We start from the raw sequence: 14109 nt of genomic DNA, 5'->3' as shown, positions 1-14109 counted from the left end.
GTTAAAAGTGTTGTTGTTGTTTTTTTTTTTAATATTTATTTTAACTCTACTTGCATGATGGAGTCTTAGGCTCCAGATCATCAATTCTGATGAGTCTCGCAAGACTTGCCCAGACCCAAGTCTTAGGTCCTTGGGCCTCATTTCGCTTGGCTCGCTCCTCGACTCGCTGAGTTTGGGCAAGTTCAAGTGAGTCTTGTAACTTTGATTAGAATAATAAGTCCCGAGTTTTAGGTCTTTGGGCCTTGTTTTGCTTGGCTCACTCCTCAACTTGCTAAGTTTGGGCAAGTTCAAGCAAGTCTTGTACCTTTGATCAGAATAATATTAAATTATTAGAAGATTAACACTTACAGTTGTAATAAAGTCAGCTTAGTGGCAGGTATTTCTATCCTTTTTTTTGGATTCACATTTTAGTTTTTAGTGAGTCATGTAATGTTTATTCATTTGGGTGGTTTCTTCTCTAGTGTCTATATAAGGAGATGAAACTCTTTGTAAATGTATATTGTTAATTAATAGAATATTAAATATTGTGTTATATTCATTTTTGCAATAGATTCCTCCAGCAGCAGTTAATCATACTTTGTTGTAAGTGGATGGACAAGTTTGAGTTTACCCTTGAGCTTGGTCATGAGGTCAAAACTGAATACGTAAATTGCAAAACAATCTTGTTTTGGGCCTCCTCACCAAGGGAGGTCTTATACACCAAATTGATGTCTTGCTTGATGGTGATATAAAAAAACTGCCTTTCCTCTTCCTAGAAACAAAATGCGCCAAGTATGCCTTTTGCCTTTTGCCAAAAAAAAATGATTATATGCAATAAGATATGGCATGGGCATAATAAAACTAGAGGCGTTTAGTTTGTAAATTATGAGTTAGTAAATCTTCATATTTTTAAAATGTATTTTACCCAGATTATTTTTTTTTGTGTGTATATTTGTTTCTTCTCTCTGATTTTTTAAAACAGTTATGGCAGTAAGTTCACTTTTCATTTTGTTTTTCTTATTTTATGAAAAAGTTAAGTGATGTTTGGTTTGGAGCTCGGCCAGACAGATTGGCCGACCCAAAAGGTTTGAATTCAGATTAAACCACTGCAAGGTTCAGCTTTAACGTGTAACTGTGCAGAATAGTCCTAGATTTGTTTGGAAGCATAAATGGAAGCAATCGAGATGTAATGTTAATTCTACAATGCACCGTGTCTATTAAACAGTATTTGAATGCATTATGATAGGAACTTTGACTCTATAATTGATTTTTATCTTGGTTTGTTGGGCATCTGAGTTGTATGATATTGTTTGTTTAACAGTTGCTGAAGAGAAGCTGTCAGAACTTGACAAACCAGATTTGGTGAGTTATGTTAAATGCATCACACATTTCTATGTATATTCTTACTTCCTAAAGACAAAATCATAATTGTAAACGCAAATTCATGCAAAAGGATACTTTGATATGTGATGAATGGTGTTAGGCATATTACTATATGCTAAAGACAAAGTTTTGAGGGATGTAAGCACAGTTTAGGTAGAAATTAACTTTCCCATGTATCTAGTAGGTACTGATGGATTTTTACAATGCAGGACCGCTTTGATCATCCTTACGTTTCTTTCTTATTTTATGGAATGGATTCTGCTGGGGATTTTATCCCATTAAAACAATTACGTGAGAAGTATAACCGACCAAGACATGAAGTGCATATAGAAGATAACAGTGATGATGCTATGGACGGTGGCAAAGGTCCTTAGTTATCAGATTGTTTTCAGTGCTAAAGAAATAAGTGCATAATTCGAGATGACTCTTTATGTTGTGTACATGTTGTTCTACTCGTGCAATATTTTTCTACAGAAATCAAATCATAATGTGATAGGTATGTTAGTACCAAATTGGTATCATCAAGGTCAACAGGTATCATGTCAATAATTTCATATAATGAATGGTAATGAAATTATTAAAGTTCATAATCGTGATTATGCCAAGCAACCATAATGATGCAGAAGTCTTTGTCGGTCATATATTCATTTGTGTTTTGTCATATATATGATACACACTACAGTGAAGAATTCAACTATGCAACAGTGATGCGTTTGAGTTTACCACATTAGCTAACATTTCTTTTCATGCCAACATACTTTTCACATTTACCAAGTAGAAAAATCAACTTACTAATAAACCTTTAAACGGACAGAGGCTAAGATACACTTTACACAATTATGTTGTCTGGCTCCTCTAATAAGAATCAATAAAAAGGCAAAAGATATTCAATTGTTATCATTCAAAGAACATTTTATATTATCATAGTTGTTTGGATGCTTAAAAATTTCATGTCATAGATGCAGCTTCATATTCATCCATGGAGATTTTCTATTATAGAGGCAGAAACAAAGTCGCTTGGCAGTTATATCTTGTCACTTAATACTGTCATATACTGCATATCTGGTTTTGCATTATCTTACTATAGTGGTCTTAGGTTAATAGATCTTGATGATGTTAGAGTACTTAGCTGAACTGTGTCTTAGACCTCTTTGTGATTTCTAGTTTTAGTTAGTATTTTAGCTTTTGTATTGTTTCCTCAAAACTTTTTCATGGCCTCTTGATCAAGACCGACTGGCAATGTAGTTCGCCTATTCAGGATATTAAGTTTCAATTAGGAAATTGTTATATTTGAAGAGGACAATGTAAATAGTTTATTTTGCTTGGATTTTAACTTTTTGCAGATCGAATGAGAACCATCAGTCTGAGATGTTGCTTGCTATACTAGATTATTTTTTGTGTTTCTCAATTTAGTGTTTTACTATTGTTCAAGGGAGATTGAATAGTGATCCTGGAATGCAAACATCACGTTTGCATATTCATCAAACTCATAACACTCTGAATTCATTTGCCCTTGTGAGGCATTGTTTCAAACCAAGAACCCAAAACCGTTTCTTGTGGAAGGGAGGTGATGTATTTCCTCTTCTTGGTCTGGATATTTGCGTAGAAATGAAGACAAGTTATGGTTGGCAAAAAGGAGACTGATTTTGTTATACGATGTTAATTTTTTCTCAAGCATCTTCTGGATGGTTTTTCTAGTGCAATTTCAGCTCCAAAATTGTCAGAAGAGTTATTCATTGCTTCTGAACAAGGTAAGTACGTGTTGAAAAGATTGTATTTCAAATAGGGATCTGGGCTAAGGGTATATAGATATATAGCTTTCGGAGGAGGCCCCTGGTTTATAGTTAGACTTGGATTGTTCATGAAACTGTGGATACCCCTTGAAGCTTTCTACGTCGATCTACGCAAGAAGTTCACTATTACCCTTAACTTTATGGCGTTAATAAATTTTTGATTAGATACAAGATTGTCATGTTTTACCACAACCTTCGTCAATTTAAAATATGCGAGGATCCACATTGACATACAGTCTACGGCGCTTCCAGCGCTGATCATTCTCAAATTGATAAGTTTTGCTTGGGAGCAACAGTGGTGTCATGAAAATATTTCATTTTAGGTCGTCCTTGCAAGTATGGGTGATTAGTATAAGCTTTTCTTAGGATTCCAACTACAACATATCGTTGGTTGAAAATTTTGTACACTTGGGAAGGTATGCAAAATTTTGGTTTCAGCTACACTGTGTGAGATATACTCTCCTAATTTCAGAGGGAAGGTTTCCCTTTTGCTTTCTATTTCAACAATTCAAAAATGAACTTTAACTCTAAATCCATTTTAAATCTGGGTGAAACTCCATCCTGTTCTCTTTTTTCAAAAAAGGCACTTATTGTTTTCTCTTATTTCAAAAAAGAATCACAACTGAAAGCAAAAATGATTAATGAAGCAAACTAAATAAAGGAATAAAGTCTTCCGTTGCTTCTTCGGGATGGGAAAACATAAAGAAAACTCAAAAGTCTTCAATTATCTACTCTCGTATCAACCTTTTTATATGATTTTTTGGTAACCAAGTACAATATGTAGCGGCTCAAAGTCGAACTACGTGATGCACCTCTTATGCACAAACATAGAAAACAAAAAGCAGCACAAAGTCTGCGAGTTACCCCTTTTGCTTGACAATCTTACAATAGTTTCAAACATGAGAAGCAGCTCAAAGTCTACAATATCAAATCTGAAGACCAATCTAAAACTCCAAACACAATAAATAGCTCAAAGTTTGCAAGATTGAGCTTGAATCTCTTTTGTATAACACCTCAAAACTCACAATGAATCTCCAAAAAATGTCGTCACATAACACCTTAACTCAACATGAAGTTTGAAAACAATTTGCCTCTTTTAATTGATTGCAATTTGATTTACAACTAAGCTCAAAGTCTTAGAGTGCACATACAAACTGGTAGAGTCTTGTTGTATTGCCAAAAGATAAAGATTACAATAGACTCCCTCAAGTATTTATAGGGGAGGAGCCTTGAGAAAAAGGTGGGAGGATCCCAACTAACTTTAGAAATTCTCTCAACCATCATGATTTATTGCAACTACAATCTTAATTTAACTCAACTTGTAGTTGCTTTACATGTAATTACATTTTACAAAAATGCAAGTGAAAGTGACACTTGCAATTACAAAACTTGTTTTTATATGTAATTTGTCGAAACAAAATTACAAATACACAATTGAAACTACTCTGTGTCCGAAGACACGACTCTAAATACATCATCCTTTGTCTGTGATGATATTCATGCTGCTTGAGGATGCTAGAACTTGAAGCATTCAAGATTGGTTAAGACATCTCGAACCGTAACGAGAATTTGCATCCTTAATGATCTTTGTGTCCTTTGCTAACAAACTTCAATCGTATCTTCTTGCTTGGGGCAGTATTGGCATTTGAGGAGGGAAATTCTTCTCTTCGTTGTGTTCTCTCTCCATGCTTGATTCACTATCACTAGATGACTTCATGAGGATTATTGACCCTTGGGCTGCCCCATGAACTATTGTTGTATCTCTTCTTCTTTTGTTCATTGATAAAGAACCCATAACACCTTATTCAAGATGAAAGTGTTATAAAACAATGTCCATGTCTTGATTTGTTGGTTTGATAGATCGTGTGTGCAAACAAGATTGACAAGGGAAGGGATAAATTGATGCAAAAATGGGTTCACAAGTGAATTTTGGGTTTTAGAGACTGCATTACATGTGTAGATAAACAAGAGCATTGACTTGCAATTGTGGAGAATGAACATGCTATTTCAAATGGGTAATGGGAAAATACAAGTTTCCACTTGTAATTAATTTTTAGAGACTCATTTTCAAGTGTTTTTGAGTGCATTTTGGACCAATTTCGGGTTTTGGAAGGATGACTGCAAGTGCAAGTATAGGGGAATTTTTTTACACAACCACTTGTAACTAGGTCTTGAAGATCCGACTAGAAGTGTTCTTTATTTGCAAAAAGGGGACATTTAAAACTTGTTTATGAATGAAAGAAACTTGGAGCCGCCTTGTGGAGATCCGACCATGGAGGGAAGGTCATCAAAATCAAACTCAAATATGCAAAAACGTGGCAATGGTAGATACAAAATGGGGGATTCAATAAAGTTGCAAACCTTGCCAAGTGTTCTTCATCCCAAAAATTTCTCCAATCGGGGTACATATGAGCAAGAGCAAGTTAAAAATTCACAAAAACACTTGCAAAACTAATTTTGGGTTTGGGGAGACTCATTACAAGTTTAAAATAACTTGTAGTTCCTCATTGCATGTATTTCGGGTTTTTCATGACCCATTACAAGTTGAAAATGTCTTGTAATGCTTTACTTGAAGCAAATCGGGTCATTTTTGGTTCATTACAAGTTGCTTTTTGAAAATAACTTGTAATGGGAGCTTTTAAAATCACTTTACAAGTTTGAAAAAATGACTTGAAGGCCAATTTCAGGGTTTGAAGGACACTTTACAAGTTGAAAAGACTTGCTACTTATCCCAATAACAAAGAACCTGACTTAAATGATCTTGTATTAAGGGCTAAATAGGCTAAAGGCATGGGCCATAATTATTATGGCGAGCTCGCTTGGCCCAATGATCTCTTATATATTTTTCCAGTAATTATTTTTGGTACTATTGCATGTACCGTAGGTTTAGTAGTTCTAGAACCACCAATGATTGGTGAACCGACAAATCCATTTGCAACTCCTTTGGAAATATTACTCGAATGATATTTTTTCCCCGTATTTCAAATACTTCGTACAGTATCTAATAAATTATTAGGTGTCCTTTTAATGGCTTAAGTACCTGCAGGACTATTGACAGTCCCTTTCTTGGAGAATGTGAATCAATTTCAAAATCCATTTCGTCGTCGAGTAGCTACAACAGTATTCTTATTCGGTACCGTAGTAGCTCTTTGGTTAGGTATTAGGGCAACGTTACCTATTGATGAATCTTTAACTCTAGGTCTTTTTCCAATTTGATCTAATTTAGAATATCTTAATATAGGAGAGGAGGGAAATCTTTTGTTTATATATCTAGGGAGTCATTGCTTTAAAATAAAGGGTCTCTCCCTAGATATATTTTTTTATCGAATATTTTCTAATATTGTTACAAAATGGTCAAAGATTTATTCCAGAAGAACTTAGAAGAAGGGAATGAATGGGGAGATTGAATAGAACTCTTAGAAATCTAAACCGGATTCCTCGGTGAATCAATTTGAATATTTCGCATAGATTCCAAGATTTCTTTGATAGATTGTTCCCCAAGATGTTTTTTTTTCATTAAATCTTCTCGATTGTAATTCAAAACGTCTGATACTGTATTTATATTTGCCTTTTTGAGGCAATTATATATCCTAGTAGAGAAGTTTAATTGGTCAATATGCATTTGATCGAAAGCTATTCTCTTCGTATCAGTCGATATATGCAAAATAGCTAAGGAAGGAGTAATATCGTCGCTTAGATTGTTTGTTCCATCGTTGTTCTCTTCCTTTGCATTTAGAAAGGGAAGGAAAAAGTCAATCAAATTCTGAGAAGCTTCATAAAGTGCTTCTTTAGGAGCTAATCCTCCATTCATCCATATTTCAAGAAATAGAATTTCTTGTGTCTCATTTTCGGTCCAATAGGAGTGAATACTGTAATTTACATTTTGAACAAGGGCAAAGGCAGCATCTATAGGAAAGACAAAGGCAACATCTATAGCAAAAATTTCATCCTTAGGATTGTAATTATTTGGATTTTGGATAATATATCTGCGACCTTTTTCAATTTGTAATGATATATCTAAGGTAATTGATTTGTTTATGTTAGCTATATGTTGTGTAGTATCAATTATTCTCACAGAAGGTGGTAACATGATATCTTGAGCGGTTACTTTTTTTGGTCCGACAACATGGATAGATCCTTCTCGAATTCCGTACGCATCACTTTGAAGTACAATTTCTTTCAAATTCATCAAAATTTCATGTATTGATTCTTCAATACCTATTATTACGGAATATTCGTTTGATATATTGTGAAATTTAGCACGTGTGATACATGTTCCTTCTACTTATCTGAGTAAAACTCTTCTTATTGTGTTGCCTATTGTATTAGCTTGACCTTTGCGAAGCGGAGATGGAGTGAAACGACTATAATGAAAACGCTTATTCTCTGTTCTGGATTCAACGCACTTCAATTCTGGTATCTTCATTGAGAAAAAACATACGACGTTTGACATCAAAATGGTTCAAAAGGTCTCAATTTTATTGTACAAAGTAATTTCTGGCAAATATTTTTACAAAGAATTAAAAAAAAAAAATATTACAATAAAGCATTGAGAATATTAGTAGCATACAACAATACTCTTGTTAATATCCTTAAGGTTGCACTAGGATCAAAATTCATAAAATATTTGAATTTAGATTCAAAAGAAACTATTAAGATACTACAAGATATTATTGATACAAGGTTGAAAACAACTCAATTTGTACTATTTGAAATATTGGTCAATCAAATTTTTTTTTTGATTATTTACAAGAAGAAAACGCTATAAAGAAATTTGAAAAAATAGAACTATTCCTGTTAGAAATAATGGTGGAAGATTATTCCGAAACGCCTTCACAAGATATTCGTGTAGAGATGCAGAAAAAGACGATCCAATTGGTCAAAATATATAATCAAGATTGTATCCACATCATCTCACATTTATTAGCAAATCTAATAGGTTTGGTTCTTCTAAGTGTTTGTCTCATTCTAGGTAAGAAGAAACTTGGCATTCTAAATTCTTGGATCTAAGTAGTCTTCTATAGCCTAAGCGATACAATAAAAGCTTTTTCTATTCTTTTAGCAACTGATCTATTTATTGGGTTTCTTTCGCCCCATAGTTGGGAACTAATGATCAATTGGATCTTCGAAAATTATGGATTTGCTCATAACGAACGAATAATATTTGGTCTTGTTTCAACTTTTCCAGTCATCTTAGACACAATTCTCAAATATTGGATTTTCCGTCGTTTAAATCGTATATCTCCTTCACTTGTAGTAATTTATCACTCGATGAATGAATAACCAATGGTTTCTCCCCCATTTGACCTCCCCTCTTTTTTACTTTTTTTTAAGGGTGATACTTCTTATTTTTTAGCTTTAGTACTTCTTATTTTTTAGCTTTAGGTTTAATATAGTAGCAGACTTGCAGGCAGGTAACTATGATGGTTACCTACCACCATTTATTTAAAATAAAAGAATTGTAACAAAAAATTGAACTATGCAAAATAGAAAAACTTATGATGTCTGGGTGAAAAAGTGGATAACTCAATCAATTTCCGTCTTAATAATGATAGATATAATGACTCGCACATCTATTGCAAATGTATATCCCATTTTTGCACAACAAGTTTATGAGAATCCTCGAGAAGCAACTGGGCGTATTGTATGTGCCAATTGTCATTTGGCTAAAAAACCTGTGGAGATTGAAGTTCTGCAATCCGTGCTTCCTGATACCGTTTTTGAAGTAGTTGTTAAAATACCCTATGATAAGCAAATAAAACAAGTTCTTGCTAATGGTAAGAAAGGAACTTTAAATGTAGGAGTTGTTCTTATTTTACCCGAAGGTTTCAAATTAGCTCCTCCGGATCGTATTTATCCTGAGATTAAGGAAAAAATAGGTGATCTTTATTTTCAAAACTATCGTCCGAATCAAAAAAATATTCTAATAATAGGTCCCATTCCTGGTAAAAAATATAGTGAAATTGTATTTCCCATCCTTTCACCAAATCCCGCTACTAATAAAGCAACCCACTTCCTGAAATATCCCATATATGTAGGTGGTAATAGAGGAAGAGGACAAATTTATCCCAATGGGAGCAAAAGCAACAATACAGTCTATAACGCTTCAACAACGGGTAAAGTAAGTAAAATTGCGCGTAAAGAAAAGGGTGGATATCAAATAACTATTGATAATCCATCAGATGGTCGGCAAGTGGTTGACTTTGTACCTCCGGTTCCAGAACTTCTTGTTTCAGAAGGCGAATTCATCAAGGCGGATCAGTCGTTAATGAATAACCCTAATGTGGGTGGATTTGGTCAAGAAAATGCATAAATAGTACTTCAAGATCCTTTACGTGTTCAAGGTCTTTTATTATTCTTAGCATCTGTTGTTTTAGCACAGATATTTCTGGTTCTTAAGAAGAAACAATTTGAGAAAGTTCAATTGGTCGAAATGAATTTTTAGGCGCATAAAAGTGAATCTCCATACGAATTTCAAACACTTCCATTCAACTCAAAAAATTCCTACAAACACTTAAAGTGAAAAAAGAAACATAAAGTGAAATTTAAAAGCTTGTAATTGCATCAAAAAGTTCCTACCTGCAGTGACTTTACTTGCAATGACATCTAAAAGTTCCCCAACTTACAGTGACTGCTCTGAAACCCGAAATTGCACAGAAAATGGCCAAAACAAAGGCCAAAAGTAACCAAAATTTTCACAAAGATGGAAGATAAGCCCGTGATTGATTTACTATCAAGAAATGTAGACTTTCCACCTTGGGAAGCATGCCCTAAAGCCTTAAAATCTTGTAATTTTGTATTAAAATCTTCTACTTGTAGTGATTGCTTTGAAACCTGAAATTGAAGAAAAACCCAATTTTAAGACAATGAAAATTGACAAAAATGAAGGTGAAGGACTTGGACTCATCAATGGATTCCTAGGTGATGAAAAAATGCCTTGGAAAACATGTTTAGAGCCTTAAAATTTTAAATTTCAAGCAAAAATCTATAGGGTTGTCCCAATTTGTGCAAGTTCAAAAATTAGGACAACACATATCAGTGTAAGGAGACTAATCAATGACTTCAAACAGTTGACTAGCCAATTATGGGTAAAGGTACTAGGGAGAGTGCCCTATAGCTAAAAAGGGTTCAATAGGAGTTGAGCACAATTAGTTTATTAGTGGAGCACATAAAGTGTCATGTCAATACTTATTTTTAAAAAGGTTCCACTTAATTTGAAAAAGCAACCAATTATGTGATTCCACATTAGCACACCAATAAACATGACTTAGTGCATAACTATGGGTTTGACTTCTCTTTGGGATCATTTAGGATATTCTTGGCAAAAAAGACATGTGATGGCATCATATTTGATCATGTGGACTTGAAACCAATTTTTCTAAGTAGGAGTCTTATGAGTAGGCATATGTACAAAATTCAATTTAAAAAAAAAAATATTTAAGAGAGGAGACACCAAATTTGGATGCTCCACTATAAGGCCCTACATATGTACAAAATTCAATTTTAAAAAAAAATATATTTAAGACATGAGGCACCAAATTTGGATGCTCCACTATAAGGCCCTCTACCATAATGTCTTTATATATATCAATATCTTGCTTGAGATATCAATGATAGAAACCAATTGACAATAACTTTTAAGACAAAACACAACAAATTAATGGTATAGGGGAGAGGGACTAGTAGTCGTTAGGGCTAACTTCGTCAACATGTAGCTGTCACATGGAATATCGTAACACCTCCATTTAAAAAAAAAATGAAATATGGACACTTAACTAACTACAACTAAAGTTTAAAGGTGTGACTCATCATGCAAGTTGTCAAAATAACACATCTAGTGCAAAGTGTCCAAAAAATGACTTTTTAAAGATTCAACCAAAACTTAATCTAAAAATCTCTAGTTGTTGAACACAAAAATATCATTTGTTGTTAGTAAAATTTCATATTATTATTTAAAATATAACTTATATGCAACATAGATGGACCAAATACGTATTAGTAACCTTAGACCTTTGTTATCTATAATTTGTAAATCCAACATAAATGGATCAATAGTTGAACACAAATTTTTTTTTGCTCTTATAGAAAAAACACATTATTATATAAAATACAACTTATATCCAACACATGGACCAATAGTTGAACATTAAAACTTGTTGAAAATCCTTCTCATTTAATGGAAAAATACAAGGTATTTTTTGTGCTTACCTTTTATATTTGTGATAAAACAAATTATTAATATGAAATACTCCAATGAATATACATTGCTACCCCAATAGTTGTACACATAGGAATACTATTTTTTCACTATGACAACAATATTTGTTTAAACAAGTATCTTATTTTATTAAATGAGCATCTTATTTTATAAATGATATACTTATAGTGGATAGTTATGATATTTTATTTCAAACAAAAAATTATTTATTTTACTGGTTAATGAATGTATATATGTACTTTTTATATAACATTTATAGGTTCTTATGTGTTCAAGTATAGGGCTATTTTGACCAACATTTGGTGATTTTTTAATTTACAAATGGACTATTTATTCATAATAGATAGTATAAATTTGTGGTAAGATTGGATATTATAAGCACAATTGCTATAACAACTAGACCCTGTACAAGTACTGATCTCTCTCCCCTAGATATCTTAAATACATTTATAAGAAATATATTTTGAAATTATTTTAATTATTTGAGAATATTTTATTTAACTTTATAATTAATTATGAATTATTTAATTTTTTTCAATAAAAGTGGATTATTCCACTAAACTTTTTTATTAATGTTTTTTATTTTTTACGCAGGATTCAAAGAGCATACCAGAGGAAAGAACCCTGGAAAGAAAATCTTCGGTCACAGCTCATAAAATAAACCTATAGTATCTAACGGATCAGTTTATACACCCCACCCAAAACCACATACAAAATGCGGTCACAACACATATAATATTAGTTTTGCATAGAGCCCATATGACAATTTGCCAAAAAAACCTATCGGATAATTTTCAAATGTAGACTCCACAGATGCTATCAATGGAAGAAGACAAAATTTTCCAAAGCCCTGTGCCAAATCCCATGAGCCAAAAACCTTCCTGCCAAAAAAGAAAGTATCAAAAAACCTTTGGAAAAACACTATTGTATCAAATACCATGAGCTCGAACTCTCCTCCAGACAACGAACATGAATACTTGAAATGAAAGGAGAAAGCGAGAATAATTATCATCATAAAATTTTACATCAACATTACTCAAGAAAATAATATAACTATTGATGCAAACCTTCCCACACCCTAGAAGGAATTTCCTCAAAACCCACCTCTCGCTAATTAGCATTGCTATCAATGGCTAAATTTGCCAAATAATTCACAATCTTATTAACTTCTCTGTAACAATGGGATACCAAGAAATATTCAAACAATTCTAATTTTTGTAAAATGGGATCAAGTATATACTGCAAATTCCAACAATTCGATTTCTTTTTCATAACACATTGAATAATCACCATAGAATCATCTTCAATTATTAAGTCCTTAATTCCCAAAGAGATTGCCATATCCAATCCAAAAGACAAAGCATGAAATTACGCATAATTGTTAGTTTTAAAACCAATAACATGACACTTAGCTCGAATATTATGAATTATTTTATTTTAGTTATATTCTATATTTATTTTTTATTTTATGTTATTTTAAAATAATTTTATTTTTGTTAAGAATAATTTAATAGTTTAATTTTTAATTTTTAAAATTTATATGAATTATGTTTCAATTTTTATTGCCATTTCTTGCTGTCATGGCAAGATATCCCTTGAAGTAATTAGTGTGATGTAGGATGCCTTTATATTTTGTAAATATTAGCCATACATTTACAATGGGACAACTATGCCAACCTTTGGATTCGTGTGTTTTGTTTAATGTGAACAAGTATAAATTCTTGTGTGAGGAAAAAGAGTGGCCATTTATCCATGTATAAATAAAAAATGTTTCTACAACTTAGCTTATATTTGAAAAGTGTATATAATCTTATTAAAAAATATTCTTTAATATTTGTGATATTAAGAGGTACAAGTCTATCAATGTCTCTAACACCCCTTCTCACCCTATAAAGCTTTTGAAGATTCATGGGAATGAGGATTTTTAAAAATGAGAAATTTCAATACAACAATTAACATTGTAGATAAGAAGCTTCAAATTTTAGTTTTTCAATTTTATGTATTAAAATTTATTGTATAATATTTTTATTATTTCTATTGAAATTAGAATTTATTTATTGCACATTACTTTATATTTTATTATAAAAATAGTATATAATGAATTTGTGAAATATATCTAGATAAAAATGATCTTATCATTTGTATAATCCTTTCTTACTAGTATTAGGGAATGCTCCTTCAAAGATAATCCTTGATCATTAATTATGTATTATAATAATCAAGTAATTGATTCCTAGTCACATTATCTTGGTTATTCCAATTAATCAATACTTGCCTTGTGATCCTAAATTGTCTCAGGTTAACCAACTGCATGAGCACAATCAAGACAATTGCAACTTGCTAGCATAGACAAATAGGAATTTGGGAGTTGATCTCATATAAAAAATAACAATTGTTTAAAAAAATGGTAGAGTGGAAATTCCATAATAGGATTGGTGGGACTACTTAGGTCTTTCATATGTTTAATATGTCAAGTTGGGTTGACAAGTGAATTTCATAAGTGCTTGATTGGCTATGTGTTTCCTTGATGATTGTTCTTTCATCAAATGAAGATCAAATCATCATTTTTGGAATATAATTTTAGTTATAATCAAATATAGTGAAGGGTTATCAATTAACCATGTTTTCAAGAAGCAAACCATGAGACATGATGAAATACCTTAAGTTATTTGAGTGTCCAACAACTCCCTTAACCTTTGTAGTTTAGCCATCCATTATATACACGATACACCTAGT

General features: G+C 32.3%; 1 protein-coding gene and 3 pseudogenes across 1 annotated transcript in view; 3 read left to right on the top strand and 1 right to left on the bottom strand.

Moving 5' to 3' along the window:
- Positions 1 to 2262, top strand: part of LOC131055729 (clp protease adapter protein ClpF, chloroplastic) — a 213484-nt gene extending 211222 nt beyond the window's left edge. The window contains exons 9-10 of the mRNA XM_057990131.1: positions 1301 to 1341; positions 1572 to 2262. Coding sequence (XP_057846114.1) covers positions 1301 to 1341; positions 1572 to 1736 — 206 coding nt within the window. The 3' untranslated portion in view covers positions 1737 to 2262. The remainder of the gene's footprint in view (positions 1 to 1300; positions 1342 to 1571) is intronic.
- Positions 2263 to 5427: 3165 nt separating this feature from the next.
- On the top strand, positions 5428 to 6536 carry LOC131055732 (cytochrome b6-f complex subunit 4-like; annotated as a pseudogene).
- Positions 6537 to 6579: 43 nt separating this feature from the next.
- On the bottom strand, positions 6580 to 7581 carry LOC131055733 (DNA-directed RNA polymerase subunit alpha-like; annotated as a pseudogene).
- Positions 7582 to 8634: 1053 nt separating this feature from the next.
- Positions 8635 to 9600, top strand: LOC131055728 (cytochrome f-like; annotated as a pseudogene).
- The last annotated feature ends 4509 nt before the right edge of the window (positions 9601 to 14109 follow it).

This window comes from Cryptomeria japonica, chromosome 3 (assembly GCF_030272615.1).
Source record: "Cryptomeria japonica chromosome 3, Sugi_1.0, whole genome shotgun sequence".
NCBI classification, from domain to species: domain Eukaryota; kingdom Viridiplantae; phylum Streptophyta; class Pinopsida; order Cupressales; family Cupressaceae; genus Cryptomeria; species Cryptomeria japonica.
The sequence above is the reverse complement of the archived record's forward strand: the minus strand, read 5'-3'. Positions and strand labels throughout refer to the sequence as shown.